This window comes from Barbus barbus (assembly GCF_936440315.1).
Source record: "Barbus barbus genome assembly, chromosome: 1".
NCBI classification, from domain to species: Eukaryota; Metazoa; Chordata; class Actinopteri; order Cypriniformes; family Cyprinidae; genus Barbus; species Barbus barbus.
The window spans coordinates 8,315,001-8,336,227 of NC_136729.1; the positions used below are offsets into that span (position 1 = coordinate 8,315,001).

The 21,227-nt window shown below is 34.8% G+C and overlaps 2 protein-coding genes across 2 annotated transcripts in view; one reads left to right on the plus strand and one right to left on the minus strand.

Annotated features, from left to right (window-relative positions):
• LOC306858974 (synaptotagmin-7-like) overlaps nt 1–21,227 on the plus strand; it is a 151,151-nt gene that overhangs the window by 25,128 nt on the left and 104,796 nt on the right. The gene's annotated exons all lie outside the window — the stretch shown is intronic.
• LOC306872958 (putative nuclease HARBI1) lies at nt 910–1,656 on the minus strand (the record flags this gene model as incomplete). Its single annotated transcript, XM_079421931.1, has 1 exon — nt 910–1,656. One exon carries the CDS (start codon nt 1,654–1,656, stop codon nt 910–912), a length of 747 nt encoding a protein of 248 aa, XP_079278057.1.

The following is a 21,227-nucleotide window of genomic DNA, read 5'->3' on the forward strand; positions in this document are numbered from 1 at the left end:
AAACAGCGTTGCATTACTGCGGGCGACTGTATTCGTCGTAAGGCCTCAAACACCGAACCGAAATGTCCGTACCATGACGGTTCAGTACGAATACATGTACCGTGCCACCCCTAATATATTATTTTTTAAATAATAAATAATACCTGTGATGTTAAAGCCCAATTTTCTGCATGCATCACTTCTGTCTACTAAGTAAATTATGTTGCAAAAAAGTGTTGATAATCCTTAAGAAATCAATCTAATGTGCTCATTTGGTACTCCAGGGCCCGGTTTTTCAAAAGTAATCCACTAGGATTTTGGATAACGGATTGGATCAAATCTTGAAAATGCGTTTTTCAAAAGAAAAAACGGATTACATAATCGGATTAGATCACGTAATCCAATCTTGGTTTTGATCCGGATCAAACCTTTAGTTTGGGTTTTTCAGAACTTTTTTGTAGGATTTGGCTCAAAATCTGGATTAAACTGATCCCATCAGAAGAGTGCATTCAGCGTGGATTTCATGCCCAAAATGTAATGAAAACTTTAAAAATGTATCAAATAATACTATATTTGGATCATGCAGTATCTTACAAGATATCCTATTTATTCATAAGGTTTTAATTTTATTTGTTCATCCGTCAGGCTACAGTGATTAGGTAGGCTTTAACGTATTCAGCCTTTCAGTATAGGCCTACAGCAAAGTAGAAAGAGTTTGGCCTCATAAAATAATCCCCCAAACAGCTGTCAAAATTGACCAAAAACAATAAATTTTATTCTGTCACTAATTGATATATATATATTCATCACAATCGAAAATATTTTTGTTTTTAGAATATTTATTAGTGATGCATGCAATGATGACAGAATAACCAAAAAAAATGCAAAGAATGGCAATCACTGATTTTTGAAATCCAAAACAAATCCAAATCAGAAATAGTGTCTAACTATTGCGTCCCTTGTTGCACGTCCTGTTTGCTCGTTCTGGCAGAATGCAGGAGGTTGGTTAGGGTCTCCAAGGGGCTCAGGTGCATCATTGTCTGCACAGAGAGGGACATTGCGCTTAGTAGCGATGTTGTGCAGGACAATACAGGCAAGGGTTATGTTGCATGCTTTCTGTGGTTCCGCTCTCAGGTAGTTAAGGCATGCAAAGCGCTTCTTAAGAACTCCATTTAAACGCTCAATTGCACATCTTGCTCTGCAATGAGCAGAGTTGAAGCGTGCCTGCGCCGGTGTATTTGCTGTTAGAAAAGGAGTCATCAGCCATGGTAGGAATGGGTAGGCACTGTCTCCTAATATTATGCCATCCGGTCGGTTGGTTTGGAGGTCTCTATATAGAGCGCTCCCCCTCAGGATGCGTGCATCATGGACAGACCCAGGCCACTTGACAACGCAGTTGGTGATGATGAGGTCAGCATCACACACAAGTTGGACATTGATGCTGTGCCTACCCTTTCTGTTTATAAACTCCCATTCATTCTCACAAGGTGCTTGTATATGCACATGTGTGCAGTCGATTGCTCCAATAGTATTGGGCATATTCCCCAAAAGAAAAAAGCTGCACTTGGCCTGGGCAATCTGGTTGTCCTTTGGAAAAGAAACCAATTCATTGACCAGGAAACCGGACATACAGCTCCTCAGTGGTGTATTGCTCCAGTGGCTTGGTACGTTCAACATACACCCTTTGACGGTATCCTCTCCTGGCAAAGTGGTGGTGGCGGTGGACAACACCTGCCATTTCACTGTCTCTCTGTGAATCCTCTGAGAAAGGCTGATTTATATGGCTGTGTAGTTGGTCTTTTCAAACACACCTATTACAACTGATTAGTTTTGGCTTGTGTTCAATTGAGGTAATTGGACCCAAGGCCTATAATTGATGAACAATGTTCACTATAGTAAAGCAACGGAACCATAGACTCAAGAAGCTGTAACTTCACTGCTGCTGAAACCAATGCACTACTAGAGGGTGTTCGGTGCCATTATGGAACAATAGTGGGAAGTTTTAATTCTGCTAAGGATACCAATAAAAAAGAAAAATGATGTTTGGATTTTAATCACAGAAAATGTGAAAGCCATAGGGTCTGGCCAGAGGAGGACCACAGACCAAATCAAATTGCGGTGGAAGAATCTTAAGGCCAGGGCAACAAAGGACCATGCTGAAGCCAAAAACCCACAAACAGGCAACAAGCCATTTAAGAGGGGAGATTACACAGATGTGGTCCTCGACATCATTGGAGGTGAGAAGTCGCAAGCTCTCCATGGTATTCAAGGTGTTGTAGGGGTTTTCTTGTTTTTAGTTTTTTTTAAATGTGTGTGTTTTCATTTCAAATAACAATAAACTTTTATATTGACCCCACACTGGCTATTCTACTTGTTGCTCTTTACATATCTATAGTTCTACATTGTGATTTCCTATCCTGTTTGAGCACTGGTTATCCAGATTTGGTGATCCTGAAAAGTTCCTATCCGGATCAGATTGATCCAATCCGATGTTGCTTTGAAAAACTGGCTCAAAAGTAAGTTGGATTACGTGATCACGGATCGCAAAAAAAAGGATAAAATCCGGATCAATTTTATCCGGATTAAACCTTTTGAAAAACCGGGCCCAGAAAGCTGTTTTTAATCATTTGCACAGCTGAAAAGGTTGTTCTGCTCAATGTAGCGTGGAAACGGCAGTGCAGGGTCGTTTTTCATTCACTGAAGTATTGAGTACACTTGAGTCACTGCAAACTCAAATTTTTGTTTTAAAGATGGTGCAAGAAACATTTTTCTAGAAACTCAGTCTATTATTATTTTGAGAGATGAAGGCCACACAGTTCTGTTTTGGTGGAATAAAGCAGTAATTAATAATAAGTCTGGAATCAGTCCAAAACAGCAAGGCTAATATTATAAAACATTCAGTTATGATTGCAATGGACCATAACAGTTGTAAGCTATGGAGCACAGAGAAATTAGCAGTGAATAACATCTTACATCTTATTTCCATCTGTTTCTCCCACAAAGCCGTTGTATGACTTCAGAAGAATTGGAAAATAGAGTCAAATGGACTATTGTTATGGTGCTTTTTTGTCCTGTTTGAACTTAAATCAGCATCTGCTGTCTAACATTTCATTTTGCTTTCCATTAGAAAAATGGAAAATAAATAGTCTAAATTACATGAAGGTGAGTAAATGGTAATGAATTTGTAATTTTTGGTTGAAGCAAATATCAAGTTTGACCTTGTCTTCAGGCACTGTAAGGCCCTATGTGAGGAGCACAGACAGACAGCTAGAGGACGTATACTGTAGGAAGCAGACAGGCATAGGATGGTCAGCTCAGATGTATTTGTGTTTCAGTCTCTTTGCAATGGAGTCAGCCGTCACAAACACTCAATCAGCCTGCTGCTAGACACGCACACAAATACACACATTCCCCTGGCCACCATGACATTGAAACCATAGAACAGTGATAGAGACAAAGTTTTATGCAGTTTAGATTTTCTGTATTATTTTTACCAGTTTATACATGGTGTAATTTTAAATATCTGACACAAAGCAGAAATATATAGAATTGAGAAAATCTAAATCTGACTTCATCTATCTGCATGTAAACAATCATGTTTTGAAGTCTTTGAAAGAACCAGAGTTTTATTTGAAGCACGTAGCAAGTAAACTATAGCATAACTATAGTCTGCTTTTTCTGCTTTGTTTGCCTGTTAAATAATTCGTTTTAGTATAGTGTAACTAGTGTTTACTACTTTTGGATGGACAGAAATTCAGATAACTGAGACTATATTATTTATTTGTATGTGTGACTCAGAAATTGCTAGTAAATTTCACGAATACATACATGTGAACACACACCAAAAAAAAAAAAAAAAAAAAATAGGTGTTGAATTTACTTTTGAACAATTTCAGAAATTGCTAGTAAATTTCACAAATAATTACAATGAAATGACAAGTAACTCTTTGAGTTAAATGATAAATTATGTGGAAAGACTGAAATAATGTTAAAAAAACTATGCTTCATAAATCTTTATTTGCAGCTTGTATTCTTTCTTTCTTTCATTTAATTTAATTTTTCGCAGCATTATTTTAGTTTTGCCTGTGATAGTAAAGTCCAACTTTCTGCTGTTACATAACCTGCATTACTCCTGTCGGACAGACATAATGTCTGATAAGTTATACACACTTTATATTTCATTTTTTTGCTGTGTTTTCAGTACAGCTGCCAAGACTGATTTCCTTTCCAATAAACAACCACTTAGCAACCGTCCCGAACACCCTAGCAACCGCATAGCAACACTCTGGCATCATGGCAGTGAGTTCTGCGCCAGCAAACACCATTCACATTTTCTACAGACAATTTAACATCTATTGGTAACACTCTCACACCCTCGGGGAGATTGTTTTTGCTTTTACTGAAGCTTATGAGGCAGATGTGGACTCGTGTTCACAAAACGTTCTGTCAACGCATGCTTTACAATTGTGTTCACGGTGCTCTGAGGGAGCAGATGTGACTTAAAGCCCTTCTCAAAACACGGATTTTTCAGCAGTCACCATGATCGGTGAGATCGTTTCAGATATCGGTTACGAACAGCTAACAACTGTCTTTATGTCACTTTCCGAGACGTGGGGCTCATCTCAGGTACGTGCTTTTGTTTAGAGTCGTCTGTTCAGCTGCGGCGATGATAAACGAGCGGCGTCTTCCTCTCAACAGCCATTCGAGTCGACTGTGAAATGGCATTTGTAAACATTCAAGTCTGTCTCATTGAATTCCTATCAGTTCAAAGGATGATGTCAAATTCAACATGCAATGCAACATCACATCTCTTAAACTGCTCGTGACCGCATTGCTGGTGTTATTTCCTCAAATTACAAGAACGTCCCGCTTCATCTGTTATTATTGAGCCACTAGACATTATATGAAGATGGTGAAATGTCAAAACTGATTGCTTTTTCGTAACAATACTGCAGGTTGATGCTACAGACTTATACAGTTTTTTCTAAGTGTGTTATAAATCACTAGTTCTTAATTGATCTGTTATGATTGAATTGGGACAGCTTTATTTTTATTTATACAAACTATACATGGTGTAACCCATACTGCATTTTAAACAGAAGTTTAGTGTGTGTGTGTGTGTGTGTGTGTGTGTGTGTGTGTTTTTTTTTGTTTGTTTTAAATTAAAAATGTTATTTTGCCTAACTTGGTAGTATTTATAATATTTTATAAAAATAAGACATTTTTGTTTATTTTGTATGATTCTGGAATTATGTTGGTTTGTTTTTTGTTTTTTAGTTTTTGACCTAGCTGGTCTTTGTCTCCTACGCACCTATCTATTGCTGTCAGGTGTGCGGAGTTTAATTGTTAATTGACTTAAAATGATAGAAAATTATGAATCAAATCTAATTGGGAACAACTGATATTTAAAAAAAATAATAATTAAAATGCAAACGTGAATGCTTGACCATTATACAGACTTAATGTTTTTAATGTATTTAATTTTATTTAATTTTATTTTTAAAAATATAGTTATGGTAATATTCATAATTTTATATATGTATTATAATCAAACATTTATAAGACATTTTGTTGGGTTGTGACTTGAGTCTTAAAGCAAAACTAATCACTGATACAAATACTTGACCATAATATAATATAATATACTTTAATTAAAATTGCCAGCCATTTTAAGCAACATTATATTGAGTAAATAAATAAAAAATTGCATGCAACACATATGTTTCACTATTGTATTGGATGTTTTTTCCAGTTTTATATTTTTATTTGAAATATTTGAGTAGTTTTGAAGCCTCTTAAAAGTGTGAAATGATTCTTACCTATCTTTGACCCAAAATATGTCCTTTGTTGTATTTTTGCTTTACTGCATGTTTCTAAGTCTAAATGAGAATTTATTTTTTGCATGCAACATATTTCATTATATTATGTGATATTTTACCAGTATTATTATTTTATTTCTTTTTAAATTTATTTTAAAAATGAAAACATTTTATTTTATATTTTTATTTTAGATATCGGAGTAGTTTTGAAGGCTCTGAAAATTGTGGTTCTTATAATCCTGATTTAAAATGTGTCCTTGGTTGCATTTTTGCTTTCATCTGTTTCTTAGTGACTTTCACATGTTATTAGCATCCTGCCCACTGAAAGCTGCACAAAGTGAAGTGAAGTGACATACTGCCAAGTGACCCATACTTAGAATTCGTGCTCTGCATTTAACCCATCCAACGTGCACACACACAGCAGTGAACGCACGCACACACACACACACACACACCGTGAACACACAGTTGGGGGTTCGGTGCCTTGCTCAAGGGCACCTCAGTCGTGGTATTGAGGGTGGAGAGAGCGCTGGACATTCACTCCCCCCACCTACAATTCCTGCCAGCCGGGGACTCGAACCCGCAACCTTTGGATTACGAGTCCGACTCTCTAACCATTAGGCCATGATATTTCTACCATCATGTTAAATATCCTATTATACCTCCCAGGCCTATTAACACTCTTAATGAGCATGTCATGGTGACTAAACCGCAGCAGGGCATATAAATGCACAAACACACATTATATTCTACAAAACGAGTGTTTCTGGCAAACAGCAGAGCAAACACATCAGGCTTTCTTTTCCCACTAATTTATTTCCTCCATCCTTCATTCTCATTCTGTATTCTGTCACTCAAGTGGCACTCAGTGTCTCATCTGTCATACTCCTTCATGAGCTGCCATCACTCTCTCTTTCTCTCGCTCCTGTGTGTCCTCTACCCACATGCCTCCTGCTCTTAATTCACTCTCTTACTCTTTAATCCCCTCGTCCTCTTCATCCTCCACTCCCAGCTGACCCTCCCACCCTCCTCAATCCTCAACAGCACTTACTGTCTTAACTTCAGGCCTTTTCATATCTTCTTCCATCCTGCATCTGTCTGTTGTAACTCATCTCTCTCTACCTTTCCTCAAACTATATCCCAGTCTCTTCCATCTACATCTCAAGATGTGATGTTTCCCACTCTCTTTCAAACAAACCAGGTCCAGACCAAAAAAAAATAGTACGGCACGCAAGTTTTATTATTTGTGGTGTTTATAATGCACAATGCTGACACAATGAGCACTTCTGAGAAAGAACTAATCACTGGATTTGCCAAAGTTATTCATTCATTCATTCATTCATTCATTCGTTTGTTCGTTCATTCATTCATTCAAATATATTTTACAGTAGTTCAGTGTTTAAATAATATGAAATATTAATATATATATATATATATATATATATATATATATATATATATTATTTGATTTTCTAATAATATGCATTTTATATTTTATTTGAATTTTACATTGTATATTAGAATTTATTTATTTGTTTGTTTATTTTACATTAGATTATTTGAATTTATTTTAATTATTTGAATATGGAGTAAATTGAAATTTAAATATAGTAAAATTTAATAAAACTATAAACAAAATACTACACAATAATATAAAGTAATATACTTATTTTATTTGAATATAAAATAAATTATCATTTATTTAGATATTTTTTATTTATATTCAGATCATATTTAATATTCTGTGATTTTATTTTATTTTTGTTTTGTTTTTATTAATTATATATTGTAAATTAGAATTTATTTTATTTTATTATTTTACATTATTTTAATTTATTTTGTTATCTGAATTTGGAATAAATCAAAACAATATATAAAACATAAAATAAAACAAAGTAATGTAACTTCTATTATTTGAATATGTTACATTTTATATTCAAACAATACATTCTATATTTAATATTTAAATTTTTCTATATTATTGTGTGTTTATTTTATGAATACTTCTATGTATATTAATATACAATTTAAAATGATAATTGCAAATAAATGAAAGCCATTTATATTATTTACACATTTGTATGTGTGAATTATTCATATTCATTTGATATTTGTATATTGCTGAAATATTATTTGAAATTTATTGAGACATTGACAAATTGTTTTGGACAATTAGTTTTTTCTTTGGTGAGGTAATTAATCAGTGGTGAATAATTTATGGTGAATATGTTGATCGAGGAAGTATGGCTAAGCATAGTGAACACTAGCAGCAGAAACACAACATATTCCCAGCAAACTCAGCTGTACAATATTAATCAGCTAGAAATGACTATTTGTGAGTGTGAACTCCATTTCATTTCTCTGTATTCTTACTGTATGTGAAGTGCAATCTCATATGTGGCTGCTTTTATTTCTGTTTTTATTTCACAAAAACTTTTTTGAGACAAAGTTGATAGTTGAAAGTCACAAATAATGAATGAATGTCTTTTTTTATCCTTAGCCAGTAATGGTCATGGAAATTGATTTGTTCAAAGGTGTGGGGAGCTGGAGGGTAACACTTACAGGCCTCACTGAACACATGCAAACCATAGAGCCTCGCAGCAAAATGCTGGTGAAGCGCTCTGATAAAGCCGGCCGTCAGTCTCACTGTGTTTGATTAGCCCACATGTCTGAATGAACAGGCTGCTCTGAAACATGCACCGTCACAAGCACATGAATAAAGCAGCCGAGCGAGTCGCCTGTGTGAAGAAAAACTTGAAACATATGATGATCCTCTCAATTTCTCATGTATAAAGACAAGGAAAGCTTTACAAGCATTGCAAAAAAAAAAAAAAAACAGTGTGACTGAACCCTGAAGCATTAAATCTAATGTCTGTTTTATCTCATTGGTGGATAACACCCAGGGAATAAATGGAGACTGGATGAGGATGAGTGCAAATATTGCAGATGGATAATGAAGTGAGTTGGATGGAGGGAAAGTGCAAAGGTGTGTAGGTTTCCGTAGGGTGAATGTTATTAATTATTCCTGAATTAATATCTTTATGCTTACACTGGTAAGATAAACCTCCTAGGAAGAATAATCACATATTAAATGCCACTAATGTTGAAATTGTTTCTCCCAGCCAGCAATGAATTTCAGTGAAGACCTAATATAGTGACCCGATTCTCCTGAGAAAAGTAGAGCCCTGTGAAATCTGTTTTATTTTCCCCATATATTCTTATAGTTTAACTTTTCTATTTCTTTTAAAGTACATTTATGGGCATTTTTAAAAAAGTTTCTCCTTAAAAAATATTAGATTATGTGCAATCAAATATCAATTTAAAGGACTGAACTGTATACAGTATACTTGTCATTTGCATGTATGTATTTATTTATTTTTTGTTGGTAAATAATTTTATAATGATGATGATAATAATAATGTTAACTCCTTGTGAATTAAGACTGTTAAATCTTATTATTCTTGAGTTTGTCATGAATAGAGCCTTTGATGCTGATATGGTGTAAAATGATAAATACACTTGCTACTTTACTGCACATAATTTTTACATTTATGTGCATCTGTTGTCTTTGTACTGTATTTCTTTATTGTACTGTTACATGGTGTACTGTGTATAATGTGTATTATGCATGTATAGTAGCATAGCCATTAGTGTATAAAACTTGTGTATAGATTTGTAGATATTTGAAGGTTGCTTCACCTGAGTTTTCTTTATTGTCACATGTACAGTGACAATAAAGAACTTAAAGGATAAAATAATTAACAGAGATGACGTATGATTCATCTGTAAGCTATTTTACTGCATCTCAATGCATTAAGGCACATTTTTCAACCTGGATTATGAAAAGCAGAAGGTGGCAGAGAATAAGCACAAGGTCTGAGTTTGGACTTGTTCCAATGCAGGAATATTGGCTGTGCGTGTTGTGACTGCAGGGGGGCACAGCAGGGCTCCCATCTGGCCTCTTCAGGGGCTTCAGGTATGCAGAGAGGGGCTGGCAGGTCGCCCCCAGCTCACAATCTAGCAGTGCTTTTGCTCTATAGCTGCATTCACACAGCTGTCAGTCCACTGTATTCCATGCACACTCTTGTTTGGAAGACACATTTAATCGATTCATGGTGTTCATATGTCAGTATGTGTGTTTCCTGCATGGGAGCTGAACCCATGACTACACTGGTTGAGAAAAGTACAGTTTATAATGAGAGCACTTAACTGCATCCTGCTGACTACTATGCTTTCACTATTTCTTAATTGCTCCCACAGCTTGTGCTATTCTGAAAGATGTTTGAAACATTGTATTGCTAGCACTACTTTTGTTATTGCCTCAAAATGAATCGCTGCTTGTATTCCTTGTTTTAAGTTGCATTGGATAAATGCATCTGCTAAGTGAATAAATGTAAGTGCAATGTTAATACACTGTTTGGTTATGGAAGGAGTTGATGCCTACGTTCTTTAAATCATTATTTTGTGTATTTGGTGTAACAGAATATGCTGACATGCTTTAATGTTCAAAAAACACATTATTTTTCAAATACTGTACATTATAGTAGGTCCTCTATGCCCCGCCTCTCTCAAACGTGTTGTTTTCTACAAAGTCCCTCCTTCCTACAAGCGCAGTCTGCTCTGATTGGCCAATTGACCCAGTGCATTGTGATTGGCCGAACACCACAAGCACTCGTCGGAAATGTAAGGCCCCTTACCATAATCGCAAGCTTCATCTTTCAAAATAAATGTATGTCCTTAGTTTTACCATCAGTTCAAGCCCGAGAGGGGAACATAGTCGTGTGACAGACAGAGTAATGAAGCTCGTATGTGTTTGCACACAAGCCGCGATTAAGAAAGCTTACTCTACTGTGATGTGACCCTGTGTCTCTCTCTCTTTCTCTCTCTCTCTCTCTCTCTCTCTCTCTCTCATGCGCGCACACACACACACACACACACACGATGCGCAAAACTCCGCATTTGAACAGTCAATAGCAAATACTTAAACTAATAACAAAACATAGAGTCGCTGATTCAGAAGCACCAGATTGTCAAAGCAAAGTCAGAATGACCTCCTCTCCTAGGTTCACGAAACGGTCGTCCATAAAATGCATTGTTGTTCTGTTGTAAGTAATCTTAATGATTCCTAAATGCATCTACTTTCGGAAGGCCAAATAAAGTGCTTTTGCTTTCACCTATAACACACAGTGCTCCCTGACATGGCTGCATCAGCACTACTGCGGTTACTGAAACCATGCCTTCTTTCATTGCGTGAACATTTATCCGTAATATGATCAAATTTAGATGGAAAGTATCTTGTAATGGAAAGCCGGATCTTCCGGTCCGCTGTCCGGCATCATAGCTCAGTATTACATAATCTCTGATTGGCTCATCCTGATTGTCTTTATTGGGTCAGACGTTTCTCACCGAGCCAACCCTGCCGAAGCATGTGGCAAATTACATCTATTTCATCACCGCCGAGAGAGTTTCAGATTGCTAGCCAGGTTGTTATTATAAAGGCAATGTGTTCCCAATAACCTGCCAGGACAAATAAAGGGTGAATAAATAAAACAGTAAAAATAGCAAACTGCTCTACACTTTGTCTTTGTCAAATATGAACGAAAAAAAGCAAACATAGTACAGTCATATTATTCGCTTTTTTTACGTTTTTCTTCTTACAAAGCATTTTTATTTTTCCCCTTTTCAGATTTTCATCAACAGTATTTTTATTTAGGGTTAGTAGAGGTAACTAAAACTAAAACATAAAAAAAAATTGTTACTTAAAATAAAATAAATATTAACTGAAATAAAATATTTAAAAATGCTTATTTTATTGTCCAAGAGGTTTCCAAAATAACTTAATGTACTAAGATAAGTAAGCCTGACTAACTAAATAATAATAAACTATAACTGAAATAATAAAATATATATAAAAACTACAAGCATATATAAACGAACTGAAAAAATGACAAAAACACACAACAACATCAATAAAGATTTACCTAAAATTAAAATGCAAATGTTAAATATTTAAGGAAACTCTCATTAAAAATATTAATAAAAACTATATTATTAAAATATAAATAAAAACACTAGGCTTTTAAGACACTTTTATTTTTAACTTTTTTTCCTAGATTCCAGATTTTCATCTACAAAATTTTCATTAAAAAACAAAAACATCTTTTTGTTACTTGAAATCATATAAATGTTAACTGAAATTAAATATATATAAAATAAGCTTATTTTATTTACCAATTTCTAATTTCAGTTTGATAACTTTAAATATGAAAATAGCTATAGCTAAAGCCGAATTTTTTTTTAATTAATAATATTGACATATTAAAAAATTTTAAATATAAAAATAAAACACGTTCAAACTATTATTAAAATTAATTAATAACATTTATACATTTTTATAAAAAAAATGTGTATTCAAAATACAAAAAAAAAAAAAAAAAATCATGGGAGTTTCAATGATACAAAATAACATATTAATCCATATTTTTTAACTGCAGTTTCAGATTGCTAGCTACACTGTAAAAAAAAAAAAAAAGTTGAGCCAACTTAAAATTTTAAGGCAACCAGCTTCAGCAGATTTTCTCAACTTCTTGTTTTAAGTTTATACAACAAAAAGTTGATAAATTTCCTAAAAAAATAATCGACTAACAAACAACAACAAAAATCATTTGGTTGCTCCATTTTTTCCCCCCTTTCCATTTTTATCAGTTTTTTCCAATATGAAAGAAAAATGCTCCAGTTTTTTTTTTCCATCTCCCAACGATGAGAAACACAGTTCCTCAAATAGACACTGAGTTGATGACACCAGCAGCAGCTGGATCTTTGGGGACCGCGCCGGGGCCCGAGTTAGCCTAAATAAGCCTCTTGACGTGCTGTGCAGGTTGCTGGGGACCCAGAGCGCCCGAACACTGCTGTCTCCTGCTGTTTGGGCGGCGCTTGCTTCTGACCCGCAGTCAGGGTTCGCATTTTGGACCTGGTCCTTTGCCCTGTGATTCTTCCTGATCTTTAGCAGCGGCTTTTATCCCGTTTTGTCCGCAGTCTGCACTTTTTCTTTGATCAGATCAAAGAGGCCTCAGTTCTCACTGTAATTTAGCTGCTTTAAGCGCACTCACATCATTTGTTGATAGATGGTTTACTAATAGCTTCCCTGTGGACCTGAAACCGGTGCGCAAACTGAAAGCATTGTTCAAGAATGTACTAATGCATTTCAACCACTAGCCTTGAAGGTTGATTCTATCGTAATACATCAGATAAATAATAAGGGAAGCAATGATACAGTAGCCTACTATCTGGCTAAAATGGTTGCCAAAGCAACATTTCTCAACTAAAAGTGAACTAAAAATATCTATCTATCTATTAAAAAAATAAAATGTTCAAACAACAGCATTAATTTGAAATGGAAATATTTTTTGTAGCATTAAGAGTATTTACTGTTAATTTTGATTTAATTATTTTCTTTGAAGAAAAAGTTGTATATATTTTGTATATTATTACCACAAACTGTTGTTGTTTTTATTATGATTATGATTATTAATACTCATCATCTTTTCAAATCATTATTAGCCATCTCATGGGGGCAGGAGGTGCAGCTTTAATTTATTCATTAAAGTCAAGTGTTTTATTTCTGTCTTGTGCCCTGTAATACAGTATATGATATGATTATACGCTGAATAAAAAATGGTGTAGGATTTACTTTGGAACAGTTTTTACACAGAAACTACTAGTAACTTTCACAAATAATTATAAAGAAACTGCAAGCTACTCAATGAATTAAACATGACATTTGAAGTAAAAACTGTAAAACATACTCTAATAATCTTTGTTGTATTTACAACTTCAAAAAATCTATTTTTTTATTTTTTACAGTGTATAAAGATGTTTAAACTACGGTGGCCGAGAGAGCTCAACGTGCTGCAAATAGAAAAAAAAAACACTTGTAAATTAAGAAAACAACTTTGTCAATTTTACAACACGTGCTGCAAATGCTCACAACACAAACAAACAATGAAACGCGCTGCAAATACAATATTTTATTTGGTTGCGTTGTGAGCATTTGCAGTGCGTTTCTTTATTTGGTTGTGTTGTGAGCATTTGCAGTGCGTTTCTTTATTTGGTTGCGTTGTGAGCATTTGCAGTGCGTTTCTTTATTTGGTTGCGTTGTGAGCATTTGCAGTGCGTTTCTTTATTTGGTTGCGTTGTGAGCATTTGCAGTGCGTTTCTTTATTTGGTTGTGTTGTGAGCATTTGCAGTGCGTTTCTTTATTTGGTTGTGTTGTGAGCATTTGCAGTGCGTTTCTTTATTTGGTTGTGTTGTGAGCATTTGCAGTGCGTTTCTTTATTTGGTTGCGTTGTGAGCTTGCAGTGCGTTTCTTTATTTGGTTGTGTTGTGAGCATTTGCAGTGCGTTTCTTTATTTGGTTGTGTTGTGAGCATTTGCAGTGCGTTTCTTTATTTGCTTGTGTTGTGAGCATTTGCAGTGCGTTTCTTTATTTGGTTGTGTTGTGAGCATTTGCAGCACCTGCTGTCAAATTGATGAAGATGTTTTCTTGATTTGCTGGTGCTTTTTCTATTTGTATGTGTTTTCTGAAGTTGCAGCGCGTCGAGCTCTCATGGCCACTGTATTAAACTCATATTCAGTATATTCAATCTTGAAACTTAGAAACTTAGTTTCTGTAGCGATACCAAGAAGCATCTTGTTTGATTACCTGAACTCTCCACTGTAGTAATCTGAGATATTCAATGAGATGTCCATAGGGGGCTCTCAGACAAGCGTCTAGACCAGAGGGTGTCCAAACTACGGCCCACGGGCCATCTGCGGCCCGCTTTCACTCCTGTGGCGGCCCGCGAGGGATTTAAAAAAAGATGATAAGAATCTGCAGAGGTGGGCAAACTACGGGCGTTTTCATCCAGTCCGTGATGCAGTTGTTCCAATATGCAATATCAGTAAAATCCAATAGATGGCGCTGTAGCCTGTAGTGCAGTTTATAACCCCTGATTTACACCATGCCGCCGCTCTAGTCGATCCGCGGCGCGTTTCGCGGATTCACTAAAGACAGGCGCCGCGTCTATTTTTGACGGACGCCGCGTTCAAGCCGCACAGCAAGTACAAAATAAAAAGTAAAAATAGCTATATACACTACAAAAGTGGCACCATTGTAAATAAGTTACATGTTTTAAAAATGTGAAAGTGTTCATTTGTTTTGAAAAATGCCTTGTATTGGAACTGTTTTAAAAATGATTAAAATACTTTCCAGTATCAGAACAAATGGCAGATTTATCCTCCTGCTCACGGGTGCTGTCATTTGGGGAAAACATGGAAATAATTTGTCGTTTTATCTTGCAAATATATGCTTTCTTCTGTTTCCCACACACATTTTTATGAAAATGGATATAGTACTGTTTTTCTGGATTATAAATTGCGTTTTTTCATCTGAAATGTGCTGCAATTTCCAAGGCGACTTATATAAAGCAATCAAGGTCATGTGCAAAGCGCACACATTGGTGATGAATGAGAAAAGGCAAGTGAGTTTGTTTTGACTCGCTGCTAGTTTCAGTTTCGCTTTAAATATTTAGGCTGGGCGATTATAGTAGGCTATATGTTTATAGTGAATGCCACTATAATTTGTGTTTGTTTTTTACTTATGTTTTCGTTCTTTTTTCTATTCTGAACACTGCTAAATTTACAGGATTATTTGTGGAGTGTAGGGAATATAAAAACATGTTTCTAATGTTTGTAATAGTTTCGTTTATTTTACATTATATCTGAATGAAATGATAAAATGTGTCTTATACATTAATTGATTTGCACACTGATGCAACTTATCTGTGTGTCATAAAGTGCTCATAAAAATAGGTAGAGATGGTACAAGAGTAGAACTGCCATACAAGTATACATAGTACAGTAGTAAGTGAGTGTTAATTTAGAAAAAAAATTAAATAAATCAAAGCTTCATATTATGCGGCCCCTCACTTAATGTGGAAAACTTGATGTGGCCCTCGAGTCAAAAAGTTTGCCCACCCCTGGTCTAGATGATTGGTTTTCCACAGCAGGGGAGTTAAAAAGCCTTGTTTTGCCATCCAGGATGAGCGAGAATTGTGTGATTGGGCTTGTTCCAAAAATGCAAATGTTTATCAGCAGACGCTGCCTGTGTTTGGGAGGCCTAATGAGTTTTAATCATTCGTCCTTGTTACTGTGTGGCTGAGGGAGTGAGATACACTAGATAGATCCTGATAGACAAACAGTTCTCATTTGTGGGTGAACATCCTTTAAAATCACTTTAAATATGCAATCATGTATCTACTGTACATCATCAGCTGTGAAAGTTGGACTGAAATCCGTCACTCAGTGCCATTATAGGCCCGTTCAGACATCCCATCACACACGAGTGAAGGATCTGCTCTCGTGGCTTTGTGGTGGATCTGACCCACAAATAATCTTGTCAGTTATTTGGCACAGCCCTGTCAGAATCCTGCTTGAGAAATGTCCGATGAGACAATACACGGCCCCATTTGTCACACAGTGCCATGGCCCAAAATGCACCAGACTACGAGATATTATTATTTGGGCCAGTATCTCATAACAGACTTTATCAAATGGATTTTCTCAACATTATTTACAGGTGATCAGTGATTTCCACTAAACCACTACTTGGCTTATATATGGGTGTATATATATGTAGTGTCATATCGTCTGACTCTGATCCCGAATCACAGATTAGGGCACCATTCAGAATTTAATTGAGCATGAGTTTTAATTTCCAATTTGAATTTGTATGTATGGAAGTATTGAAATGAAAAAAAAAATGTATACACTGCCATTCAAACGTATGAGGTCTGTTACATTTATTTTGTTTAGTTTTTTAAAGAAATTAATACTTTTTTTTTGCAAGGATGCAAAAATATGATTAAAAGTGACAGTAAGACATTCTAATTCAAAATAAATTATATTTTTTAATTCTATTTATCAAAAAATGTATTGCTGTTTCCACAAAGATATTAAGCAGCACAACCATTTTCAACATAGTAATAAATATTTCTTGAGCATCAAATCAGCATATTAGAATGATTTCTGAAGGATCATGTGACACTGAAGACTGGAGTAATGATGCTGAAAATTCAGCTTTGATCACAGGAATAAATTACATTTTAAAATGTATTTAAATAGAAAACAGTTATTTTAAATGATAAAGTATTATTAAAATATTACTAGAGTATGTTTTACTGTATTTTTGATAAATAATTCAGCCTTGGTGAGCATTAGAGACTTTATACGAGACAAAAATGTTTAAATAGGTTTATTTGAGTGTTTATTGGCCTATTCCTCTTCCTGTCATTCAGCTTCCTTTACAGTGTTGCCAATTTACTTCAAATTCACACTTAGTTATTATTTAAATAGGAGACAGTTTTTCAGTTCTGAATTTTGCCCTTTCTGAGTAATCATTCAAATTTGAGTCCATCCATCTTGGGTTATTTTCTGATCCTATTCCTTCATCTTCTCCATATTGCTTCCTGTCTTCAACCTCGTTGTTACTGCTTCTGAAAGACCAGAAATGCTAGATAAAGTTGCTAATGGTGCAGTCAGTGGGGAGTGGTTTTCAGATATCACCCCTCAGAGACACGTTAGACCAGAAGGGGCTTCTCGTCTTTCATGGTACAGCGAGTGTTGCCAACAGACCAACAGAAGTGAAGACATCCACAGGTGAATGCAAATGTCCACATGAGAAAAGATGAAATTCTGATCACTACGATCACTAGTACATATCTGCTCTTTTTCCAACACCTTCTTTCATTGTCACAGTATTATTTCAAAATAATTAGTAATCTTTTCCCCACAGATTTTTCCATTTGTGGTGTGATTTATTTCAAACAAAATGCCAAACGCTACCCAAATCACAAATTTATCACAAATATAATTTTTTTCTTATTTTATTATAAAGCATGTTTCTTTAGGGTTTTACTTGAGACCTTTATTAGTCATAAGCTTTAATGATTTGTATTTTTTTTATTATTTATATTGTATTTTTTTAACCATCTTTCTTCATGTACAGTCATGGCCAAAAATATCAGCACCCTTGGTAAATATGATCAAAGAAGGCTGTGAAAATTCATCTGCATTGTTAATCCTTTTGATCTTTTATAAAAAAAAGAAATCACAAAAATCTAACCTTTTATTGGAGAATAAGAATTTAAAATGGGGGGTGGAATACCGTTATGAAATAAATGTTTTTCTCTAATTCACATTGGCCACAATTAACGGCACCCTTTTATTCAATATTTTTTGAAACCTCCATTTGCCAGTTTAACAGCTCTAAATTTTCTCCTATAATGCCTGATGAGGTTAGAGAACACCTGACAAGAGATCAGAGACCATTCCTTCATCCAGAATCACTCCAGATCCTTCAGATTCACAGCTCCATGACGGTGCTTCTTCTCTTCAGTTCACCTCACTCATTTTCTACAGGGTTCAGGTCAGAGGACTGGAATGACCAGCAGAAGCTTGGTTTTGTGCTCAGTGACCCATTTTTGTGTTGTTTTTGAGGTTTGTGTTTGGATTATTGTACGGTTGGAAGATCCAAACATGGCCCATTATAAGATTTCTAACAGAGTCAGTCACTTATTGATTTTTTTATCTGTTGGTATTTGATAGAATCCATGATGCCATGCGTCTAAACAAGATGTCCAGGACCTCCAGCAGAAATATAGGCCCACAACATCAAAAATACAGCAGTATATTTCATTGTACACATGGGGTACTTTTTATCCCTGTGTTCACCAAACCCATCTTGAGTGTTTGCTGCTAAAAAGCTCATTTTTTAGTTTCATCTGACCATAGAAGCCAGTCCCATTTAAAGTTCCAGTCATGTCTGATAACTGAATATGCTGAAGTTTGGTTTTGGATGCGCTAGGATAATTTTTCTTGAAACCCTCCCAAACAACATGTGGTGATGTAGGTGCTGTTTGACGATTTTTTAAGGTTTTCTGACCCCGAGACTCAACTCTTTTCTGCAGTTCTCTAGCTGTGATCCTTGGAGAGTCTTTAGCCACTCAAACTCTCCTCTTCACCGTGCATTAGGACGATATACACACATCCTCTTCCTGGCAGTTTCATTACATTTTCTGTTGATTGGAAATTCTTAATTATTGCCCTGATGGTGGAAATGGGGATTTTCACTGCTCTAGCTCTTTTCTTAAAGCCACTTCACTAATTTGTGAAGCTCAAGTATCTTTTGCTGCACATCAGAAATATATTCGTTGGTTTTTCTCATTGTGATGGATGATTAAGGGAATTTGGGCTTTGTTTTCCCTCCTATTTATATTTCTCTGAAACAGGAAGCCATGGCTGGATAATTTCATGTTCATAATCACCCTGGAGAGCGCAAAATTGTGAATATGAATGGGAATATACTTCAGAGATATTTTACTCTATTCTAGGGGTGCCAATAATTGTGGCTGATGTGTATTAGAGAAAAACATTTATTTCATAAAGATATTTCCCCCCATTTTAAATTCTTATTATACAATGAAAGACTAGATTTTTGTGATTTTTTTTAAAATAAAAGATCAAAAGGATTAACAAAGCAGATTTTCACAGCCTTCTTTGATCATATTTACCAAGGGCGCTGATATTTTTGGTCATGACTGTACTTCATCACTAATACTCATACACATTTTATTTTTTATACTTTATATTCTTTAATTCTTTATATTCTTTTATAAAGTATATTTCTTCCAGATTTTGTACTTGAGACCTTCATCACCCATACAATATTTTATTTTATCTGTTATATTATTATTTTATTATCTTTTTATTTATTTTTTGTAAAGCATATTTCTTTAGGATTTTTACTTGAAACCTTTATCATTCATACTATTTTATATTACTATTTTAATATATTAATTTTTTATTTTATTGTTTATTGTTTAAAGCATGTTTCTTTATATGTACTTTATCACTCATTTTATTTTTAAAATGAAATGGGTAGTTTTCTAATAAAAATAACTAAAAATGATACATAATAGCTTAGAAGATATTACGTGTTTTAATAGAATAGATCTTAAAATAAGTAAATTTTTACCTACCTAATTGGACTCAATAAATTCTGTTAGATTTATGCTTAAAAACAAGAAAAAAATATTTGCAATTGGGACAAAATGAATAATTACACAATTTTACTTCTCCAGTAAATGTATCTTGTTTATGAATGTTTGGATGTTTTAACTGTAAAATCAAGAAATAAACTCTAATTTAAAAAAGTGTTGTTTTTTTTTCAGGGCAGTCAGACAGTTTCTTCCTGTTGAAGTGGGTGGTTCTTAGCTGGCATATGAATCTTTATGCCGTTAGTCAGACGTCTGGCTTCACAAGACTAATAAGCTGATAACATTAAATAAAAGGATAGAAAAATTCCCATAACCTCAGCACACACTCTCTCTCACACACATTTATCTCCTCTTCTTCCTCTCACTGTAATTTTCCTCATTTTTATATTTCTTAGAGGCATTATAAAATCATTTATCCTGTTCCCTTCCGCCCCCTTTCTGACAGAACCTCTAAGCTTCTTTTTCTTTTTTCTTCCACAATATATATTATTTCCTCTTTCCTTCGCCTTCTCAGTTACCAGATTACTGTCAAATTTTCTCTCGCTATTTTTGGGATTCTAAAGTATTACCCTTCCAAACCTCAAACTTTTCAGCTGTGCTTCTAAACAGCAGTTTCAAAAGGAAAAAATAAAGTGGCGATCACTTGATTTCAGAGCTTTTTTTTATTCTCCTGGTCTTCTCCTCACCTCCCATCTAAATCTCCTCGGCTCTGAAAGTCTCACGGACAGACCTCACCTGAACACTTATAATGTCACAACGGGGTCAGTTGGCTTATATTGGACCAGACGGATGTATATTTCACTTGTGTTTTAGTCAGTATAACTGGATTACACGGCTGCTCTCCGTTCTGCCTCTCTCAGTGAAAATGAATCACTTTTCTGAGCAGCTGCCTGCGTTTTATTTCACCGCCCCCTCTCACTTCACTGCTGCACCAGAGAAATTAAATCAATTTCTGTTCAAAAAAGTTTCTTTACCTAATTAAAAAATGTGGCAATATAGTACAGGTCAGCTTAATCAAATAATGAATTAGATGTGCTCCATGCCTAATAAACATTTATTAGCATAGTTTAGTTTTATTTTATCAAAGCATGTTTCTTTATGGTTTTTATTTGAGATGTTTATCACTCACATGCATTTTTTTACTCTTGTAGTTTTTATATTTTATAGTCTTTTATTATTTAGAATGTGTATTTGTGATTTTCTACATGAGATCTTCATCACTTTTATTTAATTTAATTTTATTTTACTTTACTCGTATGCTTTTTTTTTTATTTTTAAACCATGTTTCTTCATTATGTACTTCACTCATATGCAGTTGTTGTTTTTTTCATCTTTTG